Source organism: Podarcis bocagei (genome assembly GCF_964188305.1).
Source record: "Podarcis bocagei genome assembly, chromosome: W".
NCBI lineage: Eukaryota > Metazoa > Chordata > Lepidosauria > Squamata > Lacertidae > Podarcis > Podarcis bocagei.
Window position 1 is genome coordinate 94,736,287 of NC_138131.1, and position 24,112 is coordinate 94,760,398.

The following is a 24,112-nucleotide window of genomic DNA, read 5'->3' on the forward strand; positions in this document are numbered from 1 at the left end:
CTACCTGCTGAAAAAGAACAACATACTCTTCAGGTGGGAGTTTCCACAAGGACTGCCCTTTAACTACAAGGGAAAGAAGGTGAAAATAAAAACAATTCAAGACAAAGAGAAATTCTTGGAGAGAAACCACGAGGATCTGCAGAAGGGAACGGTAGACCCAATCTCAGAGCAAAAAAGAGTAGTGGACATTCTGAATCTATCATTTGGGCTTAAACCACCACCATCAGAGGAAGAGCAACAACTTGGAGCGGTAGGAGGAGTAAGTGACAAATAACAAGATGGCCCTGCAATTCCTTAGTTGGAATTGTAATGGGCTGAACATGCCCACGAAAAGACGCCAAGTTTTTCATATTTTGAAAAGAGAACAATTGGATTTGATCTGTTTACAAGAAACCCATGTGACCAGGGTACACAGAAAACTACTTATAAATAAAAGATTAGGACAAGAATTCATCTCATCGGACAAAGTTAAGAAAAGAGGAGTAGTGATTTATGCAAAAGAGAAATTGGCCCCAAAAATGATGTTTAAAGATGAACAAGGAAGATACCTGGCAGTGGAAATACAAGTACAAGGAGAAAAATTGTTAATAGTTGGAATCTATGCACCAAATGAAGGGAAGGCGGAATTCTTCAAGAAGTTGCATGAAACTCTGATGGATTATTTGGACTATAACGTAGTAATTATGGGAGATATGAATGGTGTGGTTTCTACAAATATGGACAAGGCACAAAGACTGACAATCTCCAAGGAAGGGAGACTTCCGAAGACCTTCTTTGAAATGACTGAAAATATGGACTTAATAGATATTTGGAGAACAAGGAACCCTCTCGAGAGAGAGGGAACTTTTTTCTCTCAAGCAATGATGACCTGGACCAGAATCGACCAAATTTGGATTACTAGTGGGATGGCTCCAAAGATTAAAAAAATAGAAATCTGCCCAAAGACTTGCTCCGACCATAACGCCGTGAAGATGGAGATGAAACTTACAACAACTGGTCAATTCAGATGGAGGATGAATGACACCCTGTTTCGAGACGAGGAGATCCACAGAAAGGCCCAAAAAACCTTAAAGGACTATTTTGAAATAAATTTAAAGGCCGATGTAGAAAAAAGAGTGATCTGGGACGCAAGCAAAGCTGTGATGCGAGGATTTTTGATTCAACAAAATTCAATAAAAAAGAGAAAGCAAAATGAGAAGAAGGAAAAGATTTTGGAAAAGATAAAAGAAGGAGAGAAAAGATTAAGATCAAAACCAAAGTCCCAGGAGATTTTGAGAGAGATCAAGCTATATCAAACACAATATATGGAATTGATGAATCAAGAGATTGAGTGGAAGATAAAGCAAATGAGACAAAAGACATTTGAATCGGCAGATAAATGTGGTAAACTTCTCGCCTGGCAATTGAAGAAAAGACAGAAACTAAATACAGTTACAAATCTAGAAGTGGATGGAAAGAATATATCCAAACCCAACGAGATTAGAAATTGTTTCCTGAGTTATTTTAAAAAGTTATATTCACAAGGATCACAGAATGAAGAGGACATAGATGAATTCCTTAAAAAATATGGATTACAAAAAATCTCTCATCAAAGTAAGGTGGATCTAAATCAGAGAATAACAGAACAAGAGATAGAGGGTGCCATTCAGAACATGCAATTGGGCAAATCTCCAGGACCAGATGGACTGACTTCCAGATACTACAAAGCTTTGAAGGAGTGGTTGGTGCAACCGCTAAAGGAAGTCTGTAATGAGATTTTAGAGGGGAAAAGGGCGCCAGAATCGTGGAAAGAAGCGTATATTACACTCATACCAAAGACAGAGACTGAAAAGACTCAACTTAAGAACTACCGCCCAATATCATTACTTAATGTGGATTACAAAATTTTTGCAGACATTTTGGCAAAAAGATTGAAAAGAGTGTTGATGGAGAAGATTCATAAGGACCAAGCAGGCTTTCTCCCTAAAAGGCATTTATCAGACAATGTGAGGAACATAATAGACATTTTGGAACTACTAGAGGTGAATATAAACACTAAAGCAGTTCTGATTTTTGTGGACGCGGAGAAAGCCTTTGACAATATCTCTTGGAGTTTTATGAAAAAGAATCTTCATGGGATGGGGGTAGGCCAAGGATTTGAGAATGGTATGGGTGCGATATATTCTGAACAAAAAGCTTGAGTGTAAAGTTGCTTAAAGTATCTCTGGAAGCACTTTCTAATCTCCACAGGATTCTGAATGTTTTTCCCTTCAATCTCTAAGTTGGTAACCGTATTTAGTTTTTGTCTCTTTTTCAGCTGCCATGCTAACAGCTTTCCACATTTATTTGCCGATTCAAATGATCTTTGTTTCATTAACTTGATTTTCCACTCCACTTCCTGATTTATCAATTTAGAGTATTGTACTTGGTAGAGTTTAGTTTCTCTCAGAATCTCCTTTGACTTCGGTTTCGATCTTAACTTTTTCTCGCATTCCCTAATTTTCTCCAAAATCTTTTCCTTTTTCTCGTTCTGTGCTCTTTTCTTTATGGTGTTCTGTTGTATCAGAAACCCCCTCATTACAGCTTTACTTGGGTCCCAGATTACTCTTTTTTCCACCATGGTGTTCAAATTTATTTCAAAATAGTCCTTCAAAGCTTTTTGGGCCTTTTTGATAATCTCCTGGTCTCTGAGCAGGGTGTCATTCATCTTCCATCTAAAGGAGCCGGTTGTAGTTAGTCTCATATCCATCTTTACTGCGTTATGGTCGGAGCAAGTCTTTGGGCAGATTTCCACTTTTCTGATCTTGGGTGCCAGACCTCTAGTTATCCAGATTTGGTCGATTCTTGTCCATGTCAGTTGGGCTTCAGAAAAGAATGTTCCCTCTCTTCCTAGGGGTTTTTTTGTCCTCCAGATATCAATCAAGTCCATATTGTCAGTCAGTTCAAAAAAAGTTTTAGGTAGTCTGCCATCTTTTGTCACGCTTTGGCCATGTGACTTATCCATATTTGTAGACACCACCCCATTCATATCTCCCATCATAATGATGTTATTATAGTCCAGATAGTCCAGCATTGTCTCATGCAGCTTCTTATAAAATTCTGATTTCCCTTCGTTCGGTGCATAGATTCCCAGTATCAAGAACTTTTCACCCTGGGTTTGAATTTCGATTGCCAAAATTCTTCCTTGTTCATCTTTAAAAAGGAATTTTGGTGATAGGCTCTCCTTTGCATAAATCACCACTCCTCTCTTTTTGACTCGGTCTGATGAAATAAATTCTTGGCCTAATCTTTTGTTAATTAACACTTTTCTGTGGAGCCTAGTCACATGTGTTTCCTGTAGGCAAATAATGTCCAATTGTTCTTTCTTTAATATATGGAATATCCTTCTCCTTTTTTCCGGGGAATTTCCACCATTAATGTTCCAGCTAAGAAGTTGCAGAGACATCCTGGGCGAGTCTGTTATTCTGTAGAGGGTGGTGTTTCTTTCTTCTGTTCCTCAGATCCCAAAGGTGTAGGTGCAGGCGGTGGCGGTGACCAAGCCTCAGGCCCTGTAATCACTTTCTGAAGGTCTTCTCCGTAATCATGCAGGAACTTATCTTTATCCTCGGGTGTTTTAATTTTCACCTTCTTCCCTCTGAATGTGAAAGATAATCCTTGAGGAAATTCCCACCTGAAAAGGATTGAGTTACTTCTCAACAGTTTGGTTAGTTCTGTATAGGTGGTTCTTAGATCCAAAAGTTGTTTAGGGATATCTTTGTAAATTTCCGCTCTCCTTCCCTGGATTACAAGTGATTTTTCATAATGTAAGCTTAGTATTTTATCCTTCTCTTCCTTAGATCTCAAAGTAATCAAACAGTCTCTGGGTCTGTCCTTCCTTGCTACTCTTCCAAGTCTGAAGGCACTAACGATTTTAAAGTCCTTGTCTTCCTCCAAGTTCCAAAACTTGGAAAGTTCTTTTGTCAAATATTCCGTTAAATTCCCTTGTTCCAGTTCTAAAATTGATCTCAGCCTCAGATTATTTTCCCGACTGCGTAATTCAATCATAGACAGGTAGGCCTGATGTTCACCAATCTGTTTAGTCAGTGGTTTAACCTCCTCCTTCACTGCTTCCACTTTCTGGTTAACTTCCTCAGCCAATTTACGATTCTCTGTGGTAGCTTTACGATTCTCTGTAGTAGCTTCAAAAAGCTTCCCAATTGATTGTGCATGTAAGGTCACTTGTTCAGTTAATTTATTTAGGCTGGCAGTATTTTGGTCAATCTTTGCCGATTGTACATCCACTTTTTTGTCCAATGTTTCCAACTTCTCCAAGATTTTGTCTAGTACTGATTCGTTTCCTCCAGCTGCCATGCCTTCTGATAAAGTCAGCTCAGTTTCTAATTCTTGTGTTCCCAAAACAGTAGGAACAGATGATCTGCGCAACTGGGAAGTTAATGTTGATTGAGTTAATTGTTTAGCTTTAGCTTTGGCCGATCTTGTTTTCCCAGTGCCACTCATTCCACTCCTGTCTACGTGCCAAGGTCAAATTTAGTATGCTCCCATGGGAATCCACAAGCTCAGAGAGTAAACAACAAGTTAAAGGAAGAAAAAAGAGAAAAAACAAGTCCCAACCAGTTGTAAATCCAAAATCCACCAGGGGGAGTTCAAACAAATCTTGAGGAGAACAAAGGAATTTTTTCCAATAGTTGTTCCAAAGCGTAAAAGCTTAAAAAAGTTTTGCCAAAATCCAACAGTATCCAACCACTCATAAATTTCAAGAAAGACCTTCCGCTCTTCTTTATAGCCAGCAGAGTGAGTCCTTATTTAAACAAAGTTTCAGGAAAAGTGCCAGATAATAGTGTTTCAAAGTAGCTAGTCCAGTAACACTCAAAAGTAACAGTTCAGAGTAGCAAAAATCAAGTCCGCAAACTGACAGCTCTAATAGTTTGGCAGTCAAGTACCTGGGTTTCTTTAAATAATTTTGTAAATCCACAGGGAGAGGAAAAACTAAGTTCAAAGCAAAGCAGAAAAAAAAAGTTTAAATCCCTTAGTACCTATAGCGACAGTTCAGGTCATGCACGAAATTGAAACTTTTAAATTCCTCTTCAAAGGCTTCAGATCAAAGTAATTCTTATGCTGGAGGAAATTTAGGAGACACCCACTCACGGATTCTGCTAGCGACTAAGCAGCAGCGCAAAGGGCTGCTCAGTCAGGGAAAGACACAACCACACCTAAGCGGTTTGGAACGGCTGGAGATTTACACACAAGCAACCCCATTTCCCGTGACAGCAATCCGTGAGTCCTTTACGTTGCTTGTGTGCAAGAGGACCGGGGTACAGTCATGAGTCAAACCGGAGGAGCCGGCGCAGGAGAGGGGGCCAAAGGCGGACAGAGTCTGGAGGAGAGAAACCAAGACTTGGAGCAGCAACTGGCTCTACTAGCGGCGCGGCTGGATGAAAGGAGGACACATGACGCCCAGGGGAAGATTACCCCCATCGCAAGAAAGGTACGGGGACTTGTGCGGACTTTTGGGGGCAACCCCAGAGATTATAACGCTTTTAAGACTGAAGTGCAGTATGCGCTGGATCTGCAGCACGATGACTTTGCCGACGATGGGGGAAGAGTCGCTTTCGTGGTGGGGCACCTGCAGGGGAGGGCCAGAGATTGGGTCCGACCCTTAATGGCGGCGGAGAACGCGGCTTTGAAGGACCTGAGAAAGTTTTTTAGCGCGATGGATCACATGTTCGCGAGCGATGTTGAAGAGAGTGTGACTCGTAAAGAACTGATGGAGTGCAAACAAGGAAACCAGTCAGTGAGAGAGTACTGGTCGAGATTTGCTATGCTGATCCATAAACTTGGGTGGGATCTGAGTTCTCAACCAGTACAAATGTTATTTGAGGAGGGCTTATCCCCTTGGGTGAGAGACGAACTTTCCCGCTCACCCCGCCCGGAATCGATGGACCAGCTGACCAAGTTGGCGCTCGCTGTAGGAGTCAGGCAAGAGACGCGCGCGCTGGAAAGGCGGGAAGGGAGAGCAGAGCGTTGGCATGACAACCGCACTCCAGACGTGCCAGTGTCTACTGTGCCACCCGAGGAGCCAATGGAGATTGGAGGAGCGCGCGCGTGCGGGTTTTCAAACTCCAGCGAGGTGCGTAAGAAGGAGGGGAAAACCAGTAAGAGGTGTTTCCTATGCCAGCAGCCGGGACATTTTGCCAGAGTATGCCCTCAGAAGAAGGCGTGGCAAGGAATGGTGGGGGCAGTGGGGAGTGAGGAGGAAAAGAAAGAGGCTCCGGGAAACGGCCGTGCTTGGCTGCAGGAAGGAGGGCACAGCAGCCAGGCGAGCAACCAGTAGTAGTGCCCAAACCAGACCCCCCCCCCGAGCAGCCATCGCAATAGAGGTGGTGCTAGAACTCCCAAACGGACACCCCATCAAAGTGAAGGTGCTGCTGTATTCAGGCAGCTCTTGCAACTTCTTTAGCAAGGATTTTGCGCTAGAACACCAGCTACAGGTGGTGCCTCTAGAACATCCCCTGCAAGTAACCACGATAGATGGGAGAGAACTTTTGGGAGGGGAAGTGACCCACCAGACCCCGCCCATGAAAATGACAGTTTCCAGACACACTGAGACAATTGTCTTTCACGTAGCCACCTTAGCAGGACCACCTATCATACTGGGAATGAGTTGGCTGGCACTGCACGACCCAGTAGTAGGGTGGCACCAGCGGACAGTCACCTTTGGGTCAGCTCACTGCGTAGAGCATTGCCACGGAGGGGAAGGCCTGAGGATGGCAGTAGCCAGGGTGGCAGGGATGGCAGTAGGGGAAAAAGGGAAGATACCACCTCAGTATGCGGACTTGGAAGAAGTCTTCAGCGAGAAGGAGGCGGATCGGCTACCCCCCCACAGGCCCTTTGACTGCCAGATCAACTTGCTCCCAGACGCTCAGCTGCCAGTGGGCAAGCTGTACGCCATGTCAGATAGGGAGATGCAGGAATTGCGGAAGTTTATTGACAAGAACCTGAAGCGAGGGTTCATAAGGGAATCGAGGGCGGTGGGGGGTAGTCCAGTGTTCTTTGTGGACAAGCGAGACTCCCATGAGCCCAGGCTCGTAGTGGACTACCGTGGATTGAACAGGGTGTCGGAACCAGTGACCTTCCCAATGCCCAGAATTGATGACATTTTGGCCAGGGTAAGGAAGGGGAAGATTTTTACCAAGCTGGACCTTCGGGGGGCGTACAACTTGATAAGGATGAGGGAGGGGGATGAATGGAAAACCACCATGTTCACCCCTCTGGGAGCCTTTGAGTACTTAGTTATGCCCTTCGGATTACAATCGGGATCGAGCACCTTTCAAGCTTTCATGCACCACGTGCTGGGGTCCCTGCTGTACAAGAATTGTGTAGCCTTCCTGGACGACGTCCTAATCTACTCAGAGAACGAGGAGCAGCATGTAAAAGACGTCAGGGAAGTGCTGAAGAGACTGCAGGAGCACCAGCTGTGGGTCAAATTGGAGAAGTGCCAATTCCATGCTCGAGAGGTGGAGTTCCTTGGCTATCGGTTGTCAGACAAGGGCTTGGCCATGGACCCGGGGAAGGTGCAGGCTGTGCTAGAATGGAAGCCTCCCAAGAACAGGAAGGACGTGCAGAGGTTCTTGGGGTTTGCAAATTTCTACAGGAAGTTCATCAAGAACTTCGCCCATCTAACGGCACCCATAACGGATTGTCTCAGCAGTAAGAAGAAGTTCGAATGGACAGAAGAGGCCCAGCGTTCCTTTGAAAAGCTTAAGAGGGCTTTCGCGTCGGAAGAGCAGCTCCTACATGTGGATCTGCGGAAGCCGATGAGGCTAGAGACGGACGCGCCAGACAGAGCTGTGGGGGGCATATTGCTCCAGCAGGAAAATGGGGAACAGTGGAAGCCGTGTGCCTTCTTTTCCAGGAAGCTGAACAAGTCAGAGCAAAACTATACAGTGTACGATCGGGAACTGCTGGCAATTCACGAGGCCTTTCGACGATGGAGACATTTTCTCATAGGCGCACAGCACAAAGTCCAGGTGTGTACTGACCACAAGAACGTGGAATATTGGAGAACGGCGAGAGTGCTGAACCAACGACAGGTGCGGTGGGCACAGGAGTTTTCCAAGTTTGATTTTGAGATTAGGTACGTGCCTGGGAAGGAAAATGTCAGAGCAGACGCCCTCTCCCGCAAGCCCGAATACGCAGAAGGGGAGGGAGGGCCAGAAGCACGTCATGTCATTCCCGAGGGCAGATGGGTGTGTGGGGGAGTGTTCGTCGGGAGGCAAGAGCTGGCCGGGTTGACGAGGGATGATCAATATGCACAAACCAAAATCCGAGAAATTGGTATCACTGGGGAAACTCAGGGGGGGGGGTTCGAAGTAAAGGACGGGGCACTGTACTATAAGGGTGCATTGTACATACCTGAGGGGGATTTGAGGAGCAGAATACTCAAACAACTGCATGACAACCCCACGGCAGGACATTTTGGACAACATAAGACAATGCTACTGGTCACCAGGCAGTTTTGGTGGCCACGGGTGAGGGAAGATGTGAAGGAGTATGTACGTGGGTGCCAGTGCTGCCAGAGAGCGAAGGGGGAGAGGACAGCACCTGCAGGGTTACTGGAGCCCTTACCCACACCAGAGAGGCCATGGGAGGTGGTATCAATTGACTTTATGACGGACTTACCCAAAGCCAGGGGGAAAACGGCAGTAATGGTGGTAGTTGACTTGATGACCAAAATGTGCCATTTTATTGCGTGCTCGCATGCGGTGACTGCAGAAGAAACAGCAAAGCTGTTTGTAGAGCATGTTTTCAGGTTGCATGGCGCCCCCTTGAGGATTTTATCCGACAGAGGCCGGCAATTCACGTCCAGATTCTGGAGGAAGCTCATGAGTCTGCTGGACGTCGAGGTTGGGTTCTCAACGGCCAGACATCCAGAAACCAATGGACAAGCAGAGAGAGCTAACAGCATACTTCAACAATATCTACGCTGCTACGTCTGCGAGAGGGAGAAGGATTGGGTGGACAAATTAGCGCTGGCTGAGTTTGCATACAATAATGCAGAACATGTGTCCACAGGGATGAGTCCGTTTATGGCGAATTACGGGTGTCACCCCAGGGCTTTCCCCGGGGAAGGGGAGGGAAGTTGGAGTGTTCCCGCAGCTGAAAAATTTTGGAAGAAATGGAGGCTTTACACCAACAGCTTAAGTTAAACCTGGAAAGGGCCAAGGAAGAGTACAAGAGGCAGGCAGACAAGCACCGCAGAGAGGGAGAAACCATAAGAGTGGGGGACCAGGTGTGGTTGTCTACCAAAGGGTTGCCGTTCAAAGGAGGGTGCAAGAAGCTAAGGCCAAAGAAACTGGGACCGTTCGAAGTAGCCCAGCAAGTTAATCCAGTGGCCTTTAGGCTCAAATTGCCATCTCACATGAAACTGCACCCCATGTTCCACAGGTCCTTACTCTCACCGTTCAGGGAGGGGAGGGAATTTCTGGGTCAGCAAAGTGAAACACCCTTGCATCCACAGATGGAGGAAAGGGAATTCAGTGGCCATGCAGCTGAAATTCTTGATTCCAGGTGGAGAGGGGGACGAGTGGAATATTTGGTGGCGTGGGAGGGGGAGCCAGAAGCGGAAAATGCATGGGTCCCAGCAGAAGAGATTAGGGATGAGTATCTGCAGGAGGAGTTTCATAGCAGGTATCCGGGAAAGCCCAAACCACCAGAGAGGTTCTGGGGGGAGCAATTTGGCACCACCGATGAAGAGGAAGAGTTTGAGGGTTTTCCCGCCTCCGAAGAGGAGGAAGGGGAATTGTCCGAAGAAGAATCCGACTGGGGAGATAGGGGAGAGAGAAGAGACAGCAGCAAATGGAGAGGGGTGTTTGAATCATCAGATGGAGGGGAGAGTTCCTTCCGGGGGTTTCCTGCATCACCGTCCGAGGAAAGGACGGGGGGGTTGGAGGGCCCTGGGAGGGAGGTGGATGTCAGGGAACTGACATCGGAGCAGAGGGGAGAGGCGAGGCTCCCGGACTCTGCAGGAGAGGGGAAGAGTAAGGGAAGAGAGAGAACGTCATCTGGGGAAGGAAGTTCAGGTGACACCAGGAAGAAGGGAGAGGCAGAGAGCAGCTCGGAGGCGAGGCTCCGAGACTCTTCCAGTGAAGTCAGTGAGGAGGGTGGAGGACCACCACTCGGCACGCCCACTCTGCGCAGAAGGCTTCCGCGCAGAGAGGCGAGGCGAAGGTTGTCCGTTAAGGAATTCTTATGCTGGAGGAAATTTAGGAGACACTCACTCATGGATTCTGCTAGCGACTGAGCAGCAGCGCAAAGGGCTGCTCAGTCAGAAAAAGACACAACCACACCTAAGCAGTTTGGAACGGCTGGAGATTTACACACAAGCAACCCCATTTCCCGTGACACATACGTTAGGGAAAAGTGTGCATCAAAAATACATATATTTGTGGCAATAACAAGCAGAAATGTGTTATTTTGGGGAAAATTGCTTGGAAAGAAATTAGGGGAAATGAGAACTAAAATTGTGTGTGTGTGTGTGTGTGTGTGTTTATTGGCTTATATAAACAAGAATAACATTATACAAGTTTTCTCATGTCATTAGTATGTCACAAAAATAGCATAATAATTGTGGAAAAATATCTGCAACATATGTTTCATTATTAGTGATCAGTGTATAAGTTCTTGGTTTATGAACTGGTTTAAACAATTAGGAAGAAGAAGAAGAAGAAAAAGACAAAAGAGGGAGAGGGGTGGGGTCGGGTGGTTATGCTTCTCTTATTCTACTTACCACATTTTTCGCTCTATAAGACACACTTTTCCCTTCCTAAAAAGTAAGGGGAAATGTGTGTGCGTCTTATGGAGCGAATGCAGGCGGGAGGCTCTGCTCAGTGCTCCCTTTTATTAGCCGTGTGGAGCTTGTGTGCGGCTCTTGGCTTTTCCCCAGAGAAAGAGCGCTTCACAGGCTCTTTAAAGGGAGCACAGGTCTTGGGGGAGCCTTAGCCATGCGCAAGTTCTCCCGGGCAACAGAAGCCTTCATCCTGCTGCCGGGGGCTGCGTGTGGCTATCCCAGAAGCCAGGACAGCAAGCGGGATCACTGCGATCTCGCTTGCTGTCCTGGCTTCTGGGATTCAGAATATTTTTTTTCTTGTTTCCTCCTCCAAAAACTAGGTGCGTTTTATGGTCTGGTGCGTCTTATAGAGCAAAAAATATGGTAGTGTGTGTGAGGGGTTGTGTCAGCATTACTTGTATGAGTTCTTTTACTATTCACTTGTATGGGGAATTATACTTAAAATTATATAGAACACAATAACTATACAGTGGTACCTCGGGTTACATACGCTTCAGGTTACAGACTCTGTTAACCCGGAAGTAGTACCTCGGGTTAAGAACTTTGCTTCAGGATGAGAACAGAAATTGCACGGCGGCAGTGGGAGGCCCCTTTAGCTAAAGTGGTGCCTCAGGTTAAGAACAGTTTCCGGTTAAGAATGGACCTCCGGAATGAATTAAGTTCTTAACCCGAGGTACCACTGTATATGAAAATGAAAAATGGATATGTAGGTCAACATTTAATTACCCTAGAATCATTTTATCCAATTCATCCGAGCAGAAGCAACAACCACTGGACAGATGATCTTAGGATTCAACATGCTAATTTCCAGCAGTGTTCTCAAACTTGCAATTGCCAGTAGTGTGGCACCTCTGTTTTTGGTTCAATATAACAATTTAAACATTGTATATTTGTCTATTAAGGGTTTTTCCCCAAAGCTAAGTACAACAAAATAAAATACAGATACAGAAGTATGCAAAGGAACACAAATGAAACACAAAAATTTCCTTTGCTGGGGGCAGCATGGAAGAAAAAGAAAAATTGATGTCCTCAGAAGGCATGTAAAAGGTGAGTTCAGGTAAGTGCATCAGTTAGACAAGCCATAGGTTCTGAAAAACCATGGGTACAATTAAAAAACCTACTTTTTTCTTACAACAGTCTTCCAAGGTAGGCCAGTATCACTTTCCTAACATAGCAGTGAGGTGACTGAGACTGAGAGGGAAGGTTCTTGCATCAAGTTACAAAATACATAAGAAGCTGCCTCGATACTCGCTCAGAATATCTGAATGGAATTAAATCTATCTATTCCGAACAATTCGCTAGATTAATAATGACCGCTCCCCGCTTAAAATGGGGGGCGCCCTTTGCGTGGACGCGTGCAGCCCCTAGATCTGGAGCGGCTCCAACAGCATAGGCTTGGCTTTGCCTTCCCTCAGGTGGGATACCTGGAGGTCTCCACCTACCTCAGTCAGTTGTCCAATCCCACCTGGGGGAAGCGTTGCCAAGGAGACCAGGCCAGGTAGGGGAGGGATTACCTGCCCACACAATAGAGGGAGGATCTTACCTAGGAATCCACACTTGGCTCCAGAGCTTCTCCAGGAAGGACGTCGCTGGACTTCCTCGCTCCAAAAGGAGGGATCCCAAGGGATAACGGGGGTAATGGACTTCAGGATACCCCTTCAAAAGGGGATCCTTTTCCTTAGGTGGGCCCTGATGCCCTGGGGTGTTGGGTGGTGGCACGGGGGCCCCACTAGCTGCCCCCCCATGCCTGCGGGGGCGTGTGGGCCGCGGGGGGGGGGAGGCAACGCCACGCGCAGCCCCTTCCCTTCCCCCGCCAGGCCTGGCGGCCCTGGGGTGCGGCGGGTGGTGGAGGGGGGTCCCCGGTCACCTCCCAGGGCCTTGGTGGCCCCCAGATGGCCTTTTCTAGGCCGCAGGGAGGCCCGCGGCGTTTCGTGAGGCCTTACTAGGCCTCGGGGGGGCTCCTCCGTGTCCCCCAGCCCTGGAGCCTCCCCCGGGCGGCGGGGGCCTTCCCGCCGCCCCCGTGATCGCCGGGGGGGGCCGCGGGCCCCGCTGTTGATTTTAAGCAGAGTCTCGTGCCCAGCGGAAGGATGAGAAGTACGTGCTGCATACTCTATATTGCTTTATTTACAGTTCAAAGCTGGTATATTACAGAAAGACATCTTGCCTCTGCCGGAGCAGAAAAGCATCCTCTCGACAGCTCGGAGAGAATCACACAGTGAAAAACAGGAAACCAGTGTACGTCACATCCAGCTTCCCTTTCCCGTGAGAAACTCCAACAGTACAGACTGTGGAATGTAAACACCTGTCTCGTGACAAGCCCTTTCGCTGCACAGTGAAGCAAAGCAGAAACCAACATCCTCCCCCTTTCTGTGAACATCACTGGGCAGCGTGTTCGTACAATATCAGTACAAACCCAACTTCTGTACATAGGTACAGTGTTGATCCTTTGATATAATCTTGGACAATACATCAGCAGGAATTTCATTACCTGGCATATAGGACACCGTTACGAGTCCCTTCTGAATACATTCCCTAGCATGTTGCACCTTCAATTGCAAGTGCTTCGTGCTTTGCTTACAACCTTCCGAATTCAGCAAAGCCAAACATGCTTTGTTGTCCTGGTAAACCTGGATTGGACATTTGACAGGAATTTTCATGTCTTTGCACAATTGTAACAACCATTCACAATCCTTAAGTGAATAAGACAGTGCATTCAGTTCAGCTTCACAAGTACTTAAGCTAACTGTTGTTTGCTTCTTGCAAGACCAATCAAACAGACCCTGATTGTACATGTAGCAAACTCCAGACGTACTTTTCCTGTCTGCAGTGTCACTTCCAAAACTTGCATCTGCAAATATCTCAAGACCACCAGACTTCTGATTGTTAAGTCTCAGTCTGTAATGCATAGTGCCTTTCAAATACCGCGCTATGCGTTTCAGAGCTTTCCAATCCTTGACACTAGGATTGTTGACTTGTCTGCTTAGCAAATTACAGCTAACAGCAATGTCAGGTCTTGAACATCTGGCAATGAAGTTTAGCTTGCCTAGAACACTTCTGTACAGTGTAGTGTCAGAAAACGCTTCTTCAGTGTCATCTACCTGATAACCTGTTGTCATCGGTGTGTCTACAGGGTTAGCATCCATCAGGTTTAGTTTGCTTAACACATCAGCAATTTTTCGTGACTGGTGTACTAGAATGTTACCATCTTGATCTCTCTCTATTTCCAGAGATAGGTAGTTGTTTACGTCACCAAGATCTTTCATGTCAAAGTGCTCTTTTAGTTGAGCTAGGGCGTTATTGTACATTGCGACATCTTTCCAAAAGAATAATAAATCATCAACATAAAACAAACAGTACAGTTTCTTTTGCCCCTCCTCTTTGACAAATACACATGGATCAGCTTTCCCTTGCTGAAAACCTAGAGAAAACAATACTTCAGTGAGTTTTGTGTGCCAACACCGTGCACTTTGTTTGAGACCATAAAGGGATTTCTTCAGAGCACAAACAAATCCCTGTTTTACCTGTACGCCATCAGGTGGAAGCATATAAAGTGATTCATTCAGAGATCCGTACAGAAAAGCTGTATTAATATCATGGTGACTAATGTGTAAATTTTCCTCTGCAGCTAGCTTGAGCATAAGCCTAATGCTTTCATATCTCACTGTGGGTGAGTAGGTCTCGTGATAGTCCTCACCTGGTACCTGTGCAAAACCTCTGGCTACCAATCTGGCTTTGTGTCTGACTATCTTGCCATTTTGATCTGTCTTCGCTTTGAAGACCCATTTGCTTCCAAGCAGTTTCATTCCTGGAACTACTGGAACTAGTTCCCATGTTTTGTTCCTTTCTAAGGAATCAAGCTCAGCCTTCATGGCATTTAACCATGGCTCAGCTTCCTTTGAATCCAAACCCTGGATTTCTTGGAAACTTGAAGGTTCAAATACCTTCTTGGAGCTTTTAACAGCTGTTACTGCTATTGTAGCAAACTCATCAGCAAATCTCTTTGGAGGTTTGCCTTTTGTGGCTCTCTGTGACCTATGAATTAGCCTTAAGTCTTCAACATTCTCCTCTTCCTTCTTAGGAGAAAAACGACCTATTGTGAACAATGGTTCCTCCAATTCTTGATCAGAGCTTTCAGAGGGTCGCATAGAGGCTTTCGCACTCTTGAAATCCTCTGAATCACCCGATTCAGTTTCAGATTCAGACTCAGAATCTTCATCAGTGGGTTGTTGTGGTTGCTTTTGACTATCCTCAGTCTTATCACCGTCATCAGGATAACATTGGAAAATTCCCACATTCTCCCCCCACTTTGCATTGTACTCAACACTTCTCGTGAGCTTTATTGTCTTAGAGTCAGTCATCATTATTCTGTAAGACCCTTTCTGATAACCTAGAAAGATACCATGCAATCCACGCTTGTCTAACTTGGAGTTTTGTGGTGAGCGAACCCACATGTCCGAACCAAAAATCTTCATGTGTTTGATGTATGGCTTCTTGCCAAACATCTTCTCATAGGGGGTACAACCAATCGCTGAAGATAACCTGCGATTGTAACTGTAAACAAAACACGAGAGAGCTTCGGCCCAATAATTCTCTGGAAGATTGGCATCATGCAGCAAGGTTTTTAACCCTTGAAGCAATGTCTGATTTGCCCGTTCCGCAAGTCCATTCTGCCATGGCGAGCGAGGACTAGACAAATCGTGTTGAATTCCTTTCTCAGTCAGAAAAGCTTCAAACTGCTGAGAAGTGAATTCTCCCCCGCGATCACTGAAAAGAGTCTTTATCTTCTTACCATGCACATTTTCCAACCAAGCACAGAATTCCTTGAACCTAGGAAAAGCCTCTGATTTCTGTTTGAGATTGTACACAAAAATATATCTAGAAAATGCATCAATGAGAACCATGAAGTACCTATTTCCACCCAAAGAGGGCGCTAGTGGTCCAACCAAATCAGCATGAACAATCTGGTATGGTTCTGTAGCTTGCCTACTAGACACCTTACCTTTCGCAGCCATTTTCACCTTGTTTGCTGCGCATGCTTTGCACTTCATGTGGTACCTGCAGGGTTTAATAGTCATATCTTCAACCAAGGTAGGCATTTTAGATACTGCCTCAAAATGCAAATGACCAAATTTTCTATGAAAATCATGAATACATTCTGCATGCAAACTTTTGTTAGAACCTGCAATGCAACAAGTGTCATCCTTTTCAACATCATCATAATACAAAACAAACAAACGATCAACATATTCAGCATGCAATACATAATCATTTTTCTTTGTGATGATGCACTTCTTGTTCTTGAAGGACACGTCAATGTTCCGTTCATTCAGCTGTCCAACGCTGAGCAGATTATGATTGGCGTCTGGCACATAAAGTACATTCTGTATCGATAAGTCCAAACTGTGAAGAACAACAGTTCCGTAGCCTTTACTTGGAATAGTGTGGTCATCCGCCTGGTGAATCGCACCTTCCTGCGGTGTAAAAGACACAAACAGTCTCTTATCGTTGCACATGTGGTGGGTTGCCGCTGAATCAACAACGAAGAAAGATCTAGACGTCTTCTGGACCTCTGCAGCCTTTGGAGTGAAGCGTGAAACCATAGCCTTGTGCTGCGTTGTCCTAGACACCGGACCTTTGCCTTTGCCTCGGCCTTTTCCACGCGATGAGCTTTCGCTGCGCTGCTCTGTCTTGGCCCTGGGATATCTGCATTCCCTCTTCATATGGCCTAGACGTCCACACGAGTAGCATTTCACTGCCTTCAAAGCTTTGGCGCCATCTGGTGGTTCCACTGCACTAAGGGACGACGTCTGTGAAGACTCCCCCTTGCCCATGCAGCTAGCACCCCGGCGATCCGCTTCATTCAATATCACGGCAGTTACATAGTCCACTGTCAGCTGAGCGGTTGGCTGCACAGCAATCTGGGTTGCAACAGACTCCCAACCTGAACCCAAAGATTGTAGTATCATGAAAGAATACACAGCCTCTGGAAAGTTCAGTCCTCTCTGTTGCAGCTCATGTCTCAGATTTTGCATCTCCATCAGATGTAAACGCACATCTCCACCTTCAGCAAGAGCCATATTATGCAGCTTGTTAAAGTAAAACATAGTAGATCCAGCTTCTGTCCTTAAGTGAGCCTCTCTCAAAGCGTCCCAAATTTCTCTGGCTGAGGTCTTATCACGCAATAGACAGAGCTCTTCTGGGGATACTATCAATGTAAGCGTTCCCCGTGCTTTGGAATCCTTAGCTTCCCATGCATCTGTAACTGGAACTGGGGGGGGGGGTCTGTAATCACCTCAAACAAACCCTCTTTCCGCAGAATTGCCTCTGCATACAGAACCCAGTCGGCATGGTTTTTCTTGTTGAGCGTAGGAATCCCACAAGCATCCTGAAGGGCCATCATGACTCTGGCATTAGCCTTCAGCGTCATATATGCTGCTTTAAATCTTGCTGCGTCACTGCTGCAGCTGCTTCATTCCAAAAGCGCACTTAAAAGTTACTTTCGATTTCCCCAGCATAGTGACTTGTGCCTGGGAGCCTTTTGCCTGTTCCCGGCAAAACGGCTTTAAATGTTCAAAGTCCAGCCATAAAGCAATTAACTAGAAGCTGGCAGGCTGCCCGGAGCAGTAGCACATACCTCATCAATCACTTTTACGCGCAGAGCAGATACCGTTCCGATCTGTCCCTCTGCATTCCGATCCTTTGCCGGCACTCCGATTCGACTTCTGGAGCCCATAACCACGTGTTCATTTAAAGCAGAGTCTCGTGCCCAGCGGAAGGATGAGGAGTACGTGCTGCATACTCTATATTGCTTTATTTACAGTTCAAAGCTGGTATATTACAGAAAGACATCTTGCCTCTGCCGGAGCAGAAAAGCATCCTCTCGACAGCTCGGAGAGAATCACACAGTGAAAAACAGGAAACCAGTGTACGTCACATCCAGCTTCCCTTTCCCGTGAGAAACTCCAACAGTACAGACTGTGGAATGTAAACACCTGTCTCGTGACAAGCCCTTTCGCTGCACAGTGAAGCAAAGCAGAAACCAACATCCGCCACGCGGCCTCCCCCGGCTCCGGAGGGCTGCCTGGGCCGCAGGGAGGCCTGGCTGGGCCTCGGCGAGGCCTTGCCGCATTTTGCAGCCTAGCCGGGCCTCTGGCGGCCCTGGGGCCTTTCCTGGGCGGCGGGGGCCTTCCCGCCGCCCCCGCGATCGCCGGGGGGGCCCGCGGGCCCCGCCACACGGCCTCCCCCGGCTCCGGAGGGCTGCCTGGGCCGCAGGGAGGCCTGGCTGGGCCTCGGCGAGGCCTTGCCGCATTTTGCGGCCTAGCCGGGCCTCTGGCGGCCCTGGGGCCTTTCCTGGGCGGCGGGGGCCTTCCCGCCACCCCCGCGACCGCCGGGGGGGCCCCGGGCCCTGCCACGCGGCCTCCCCCGGCTCCGGAGGGCTGCCTGGGCCGCAGGGAGGCCTGGCTGGGCCTCGGCGAGGCCTTGCCGCATTTTGCGGCCTAGCCGGGCCTCCGGTGGCCCTGGAGCTTCTCCTGGGCGGCGGGGGCCTTCCCGCCACACGCACAATCGCTGGGGTGGGGGTGGGGGCGCGGGCTGCGGCCCGTGCCCTCCCCGGCTCCGGGAGGCGTAACCGGGCCTCGGAAAGGCTCTGCTGAATAGTGCGGCCTAGCTGGGCCTACAGCGGCTTTGGAGCCTCCCCTGGGCGGCGGGGGCCTTCCTGCCACCCCCCCATTCCGTGGGGGGGCCGCGGGCCACACCGCATGGCCTTCCCCCACCTTTGGTCAGCCTTTAAGGCTGCAGGGAGGCCCTGCCGCCTCATATGGCCTACACCAGGCCTCTGGCGACCCTGGAACCTCCCCTGGGCGGCGGCGGGGGGGACCTCTGCAGCTGGTGGGCATACCCGCCTCCCCCCCCAGATGGCCCCGGGGGACAGTGTGTGCCTCTGCTTGCCCCACCCCCCCATAAACCGTGGTGGGGCCTGCTTAGTGGTGGCCCCAAGTCTGCAGCCATTTCAATGGCGATCGCATGGCAGCAGCCATTGCGCCGGTGACTACATGGCGGCGGCCATCCTGGATCTGGCTGCAGGGGCGGTCATGCTTCGGTGGTCCTTAGGCGCACCTATGGCCTCATCAGGTAAGTATTGGTTTTGCATCTCACTATCATAGCTTGCCAGCAGGTGCAGTGGACAGCAGGCATCGCGCTCATTATCGACGAGGGGAGACTGCCCATGGACCTCAACTGAAATCTGTGCAGTGATTTTCTAAACTATTGCTTGTTTTATTTTGCAGCCTTTAGTAGCGATCCCTGCTGCGACTCAGTCCTTGCCTTATCTCCTCCCCTCCCATTATTTGAACCCTTACCTTTATCACTAGTGTGTGTTTGCAAATTGATAGCGGGCATTTTCTACCAATCATTGCCCCCCCCCTTGTTCTACGGATTCCCTAGCATACCCTACTCTATTAGCCCCACACCATGCCACCAAAGCGTCAGGCTGCTTCTCCGCCCCGCATTAGAAGGGGCACTGTAAGGGGCGCGTCCACCAAGCCTGCCCAGATACAGGCCACTGAACAGCGTAAGGCGCGTGCGACCAGGGAGGAGCAGCCCAAGAAGACCGCGCCCAAGAGGGCAGCAGCACCTAGAGGGTCTTTTGGGTCCATAAGCCCACTAGCCATGGCGAGTCGCGCCGGCAAGGGCTCGGCTGCCAAGCCGAGATGTACAGAGAGCTCCTCCTCTACCCGCTCCTGCCTTAGTAGCAGTCCCTCGCACCCGGTGCGTGGAGACAGTAAGGATAGGACCATTGCCCGGCTGAGGCGCCGCCTGGAGCAGCGGGATTCGCGCACAGGGCGCTCTGGGTCACCTCACAGCCGCAGGCAAGGGCGCAGTAGCAGCTCCGCTGACCGCCGTGTCCAGGAAGGCGCATCACGCTCATCATCCCTAAGTCGCACAGATCGCGTCATCGTGGGAGGAAACACCGCAAATCCAGGAGGAGAGCCACAAGTCCAAGAGGGACTCTTCTGGATCATCTAGTTCCTCAGGTAGGTCCAGCTCCACTGATAGTACACGGGGGGGAGCATCAAAGGCTATTGGGTTACAGGCCCCCACGCCCCAGGGCTGCCGCACTGGGTCTGGCGGTGCCGCAACCGGAGGCACAGGCGTGAACATGGTGCTATTGCGCTGTGTGGTGAGGAGGGCATTGACTCCAGAGGTAGCATTAGGAAATCCAACTTCAAAAGAACTGACCAGCCCCCAGGCCTTCGCCTGCGCGAGAAGTTGCGGGAACGCATCCTTAATGGGGAGTTTGTGGATTTGTTTGATCTGCTATCCCCTGCCTCTTCGACATGCCTAAAATCTAAATCCGCCAAGCAGAGGAAAAAAGATAAAAAAGTGAGTGTTGAGCGTACCTTTCGTAATTGGCTCACTGCATACACCACTTACATGGGTATTATAGTCGCTAGTTACCCTGACAGGGGTTGGCACCTGACCAACTACCTACTTATCATCCTAAAGGCTGAAGCCATGTATGGGGGGGGAGGCGGCACTTGCCTATGACCAGGCATTCAGGGAGCGGGCGGCAGGGGACGACACAGCTAGATGGGATATCGAAGATGATGACGTGTGGTCTGAGTTGGTTGCCCCATTCTTCAAGAAAGGGTCTGACAATGTGAAACAGTCCAAATACCAATCCAAGGCCCCCAAGAGATCTTGCTGGGAGTATAACAACGGTTCCTGCTTCAGAGAAAAATGCCGATTTGCTCATAAATGCGAGCGCTGTAGTGGATCTCACCCCACCACAAAATGTTTTTGGGGGTAGAAGTTTTTTCAAGGCTCCCGCGGATCAGGCGCAGGCACATCTCAAGACAAAAGAGAGGCCGGAGCCTCTACAGGCTCCTCTGGCACACTGCAAAGCAAAAACAATGCCCGCAAATAGTGTTCTCCTTTCCCTAGCCCCCTCACCCGTATCTATATCAGCAATGCTGCCTTTTTACTCCAGTACCCCAATAAAGAGGCAGCAAAATACATTTAGGAGGGCTCTAGGGAAGGTTTCCACATCCCAGTGGTAGTCACCCCTTCATGCACCAATCCCCCCAACCAAAAGTCTGTCTGAGATATGCCACACATTGCTGAGAAGAAGATCACCAAAGAACGTTTGCTGGGGCGAGTGGCAGGTCCCTTCTCAGAACCTCCATTTCCCACCCTCATAGTGTCTCCACCAGGTATCGTGCCTAAGAAGGCCACAGGCGAGTTTCGATTAATACACAACCTTTCTTACCCAAAGGGTGGGTCAGTAAATGATGCCAATCCTCAAGAACAATGCTCAGTCAAATATGCATCTCTTGATCAGGCAATCAGGCTGGTTAGGGAGTGCGGCTCGGGCGCGCTCATGGCAAAATGTGACATCGAATCGGCCTTCCGTTTGTTACCAGTCCACCCCAGGGACTTCTGGTTGCTAGGTTTCAAATCATATCTGGGTATTGAACTGGATTCTGTCAGCCAAACCTCTTGCCTGCCCCTGGCCGAACTCGCCACGTTGAGGGAATTGGTTACCACCACGATGGCCCAGAAAACGACTACGTTGCATCAGGTCCAGACACTCTTAGGACACCTCTATTTTGAAGGCAGGGTTATCTCGCCCAGTCGCGCCTTTTGCGCACGCCTAGCCCGTCTCATGGTTGGCGGTGTTGCCCCCCACCACCACATCAGGGTCACTCATACCATAAGGGAGGACCTCAAAATGTGGCTGACCTTCCTGAAAAGTTACAATGGGGTATCCTTTTGGCGAGATTGGCTGCTGCTTAAGGAGCAGCTACAGGTGCACTCTGACGCCTCTGGTCGCTCTGGCTTCGGTGTCTACCTCAGGGGTCACTGGCGTGCGCAGCCTTGGCCGACATCTTGGCACGCGGAGGGCATTACACGCGATTTAACTTTTCTTGAGTTCTTTCCAATCCTAGTAGCTCTCCGGGTTTGGGGGACCTTCTCAAGGACACCAAGGTGTGCTTCTGGTCAGACAACCAGGCGGTGGTAAGAATCATGGCGAAGCAATCTGCAAAATCCAACAGGGTAATTCGCGTGCTCCGTCTCTTCGTGCTGGAATGTCTGAAAGGTAACATCACCTTTTCCGCGCGGTTCATCCCGGGCCTCAATAACGACATTGCAGATGCCCTGTCTCGCTTTCAGATGGAGCGTTTTGGTGACCTAGCACCCGAGGCCGATCAACTCCCAGAAGCCTTTCCGGAGGACCTTGGGAACTCGGTCGAGAGAAGTGACAGCAGGGGTACTGAGCCCCCTTGCACCATCAACATTGCAATCCTACACCGGAGCATGGTCCCAATTCGAGGGGTTCAGAGATAAGTTTGGTTTACGACGCAGACGTGCAGCTAAGGAGTATGATGTTCTAATAGTTCACCTAAAGCGTAGAGGCATGGCCCCTTAAGACAATCAGCCTGCACAAGGCTGCTTTCTCATACTTCAGCAACTGTTTTTGGCTCCCAGACCCCTGTAACAATTTCCACGTAAGGAAGCTTTGCAGGGTGGCGTCACTCCCACCCGCCCATTCCAGATAAGAGGAGGACAGTAATCATTGAGATCCTCCGGCTGATATTGGATGTGCTCCCCAGTATCTGCTGGTCCAGCTATGAGATTAGGCTATTCAGGGCGGCCTTCTCCCTGGCCTTCCTTGGTGCGCTCCGTATCGGAGAGTGCGTTGGGGGCACATTGTCATCTCATCGCAGGGGCTTGTCTGTGGCTGATATCAACCCTGACAGGCGCATGCTACAAGTCAAAATCCGAGCCTCCAAAACCGATCAACTAGGTAGGGGTACCACGCTAAGTCTAGCCCCCTCCCCACACACTGGACCATGCCTGGTCGCGGACACACGCAAATTCTTGAAGGTACGTCCTCCAGGACCAGGCCCTCCCATTCATGCATCAGGCCGCCCCATGACCCGTTGCCAATTTGTTTCAATATTGCGTAAGGCCATCCATGCTTGTGTAGGTGACCCGGCACAATTTTCTGGGCATTCCTTTTGTATCGGTGCAGCAACCACGGCAGCTGCAAGCGGCCTCCCGGCAGAACACATAAAAGCAATGGGGCGGTGGCGTTCAGCTGCCTTCAAAGGCTACATTAGATACAACCAGCAGACACTGACAGATCCTTTCTTTCAGGCTCAACCCCCAAACTTCGGCCACAGCATAGTGCATTGGGCGGCCATCCATGCCACCACTGGTCCAGGCGGAGAACATCTGGGTCTGCAGCCAAAGATCTCCATTGCCTGGTTCGGACAACGGGGAAGGCGTTGGGATCCCCTGCTCCCTCAGTTGCGTCACGAACTTGCGTTCCACGGTGGGATGCCCAGCTCCCTCGGTTGCGTCACGAACTTGCGTTCCACGGTGGGATGCCCTGCTCCCTCGGTTGCGTCACGAACTTGCGTTCCACGGTGGGATGCCCTGCTCCCTCGGTTGCGTCACGAACTTGCGTTCCACGGTGGGATGCCCTGCTCCCTCGGTTTCGTCACGAACTTGCGTTCCGCCACCCGGCAAGCGCGGTTGTGCTCCACCTCTGCGAAAATGACTTGGTCGTGCGCAAAAGCATAATTTTGATCAAAACAGCGATCGCAGACCTGGAAAGCGTGCACGCCACTCACCCCAATATCACGATTTTCTGGTACGAACCTCTACCACGCTTGCATTGGCGTGGCAACATCAAACCCACTAGACTTAATTACACTGTGGAAAAAATCAATAGGGCAGTGCGCTCTGCAACCACTCGCATGGGAGGTCAGGTCATGAAACACCCCAACATTAAAGTTTACATGCAGGAGCTATTTCAGCCCGATGGCGTGCACCTATCGGACCTGGGTAACGAGCGTTGGCTGAGCGACATCAGGCATGGCCTGATTGATTGGTGGAGGATGGCAAAGGCGTCTTTCAGATGTTGGTAGTCTTGGCGGCGAGACCGCAATTGCGGTCTCGGGTGGCGGTATCAGGCCTTGGGCGGAATCCTTTTGTCCATCTTCCTCTTGCGGCGGCGATACCAGGGTTCCCCGTTAAAGGGGTTTTCTGGAGGGAGGCTTTGGCCGTACACCGAAAGGTCGTCATTGCTCCCTCCTGCGGCGGCGTTACGGGGGCGGCCATCTCTGCTTGAACATATGTTCTCCAGAGCCGGCCCATCCCCCCCCCACACACTGGATAACCCTGATGCTCCCTAGGTCCCCGGCTGGGGACCGGGGAGGGAGAACGCCCAATGCCTGAGCCAAGGTCAACCCACATTTGAAATTTAATAAAGTTGTGGCC

At 49.2% G+C, this 24,112-nt stretch overlaps 1 protein-coding gene and 1 pseudogene across 2 annotated transcripts in view; one reads left to right on the plus strand and one right to left on the minus strand.

The window, feature by feature from the left end:
* LOC308578230 (protein CIMAP1C-like) overlaps positions 1-19,018 on the minus strand; it is a 51,154-nt pseudogene extending 32,136 nt beyond the window's left edge. The window contains exon 1 of the transcript in view: positions 18,980-19,018. The product of the transcript in view is annotated as a protein CIMAP1C-like (transcript). The remainder of the gene's footprint in view (positions 1-18,979) is intronic.
* Positions 18,882-22,962, plus strand: LOC308577964 (uncharacterized protein). Its single transcript, XM_081178295.1, has 2 exons — positions 18,882-20,544; positions 20,589-22,962. The coding sequence occupies exon 2, from the start codon at positions 20,931-20,933 to the stop codon at positions 21,843-21,845; it is 915 nt and encodes a 304-aa protein (XP_081034421.1). The 5' UTR covers positions 18,882-20,544; positions 20,589-20,930; the 3' UTR covers positions 21,846-22,962.
* Positions 22,963-24,112: the final 1,150 nt, after the last annotated feature.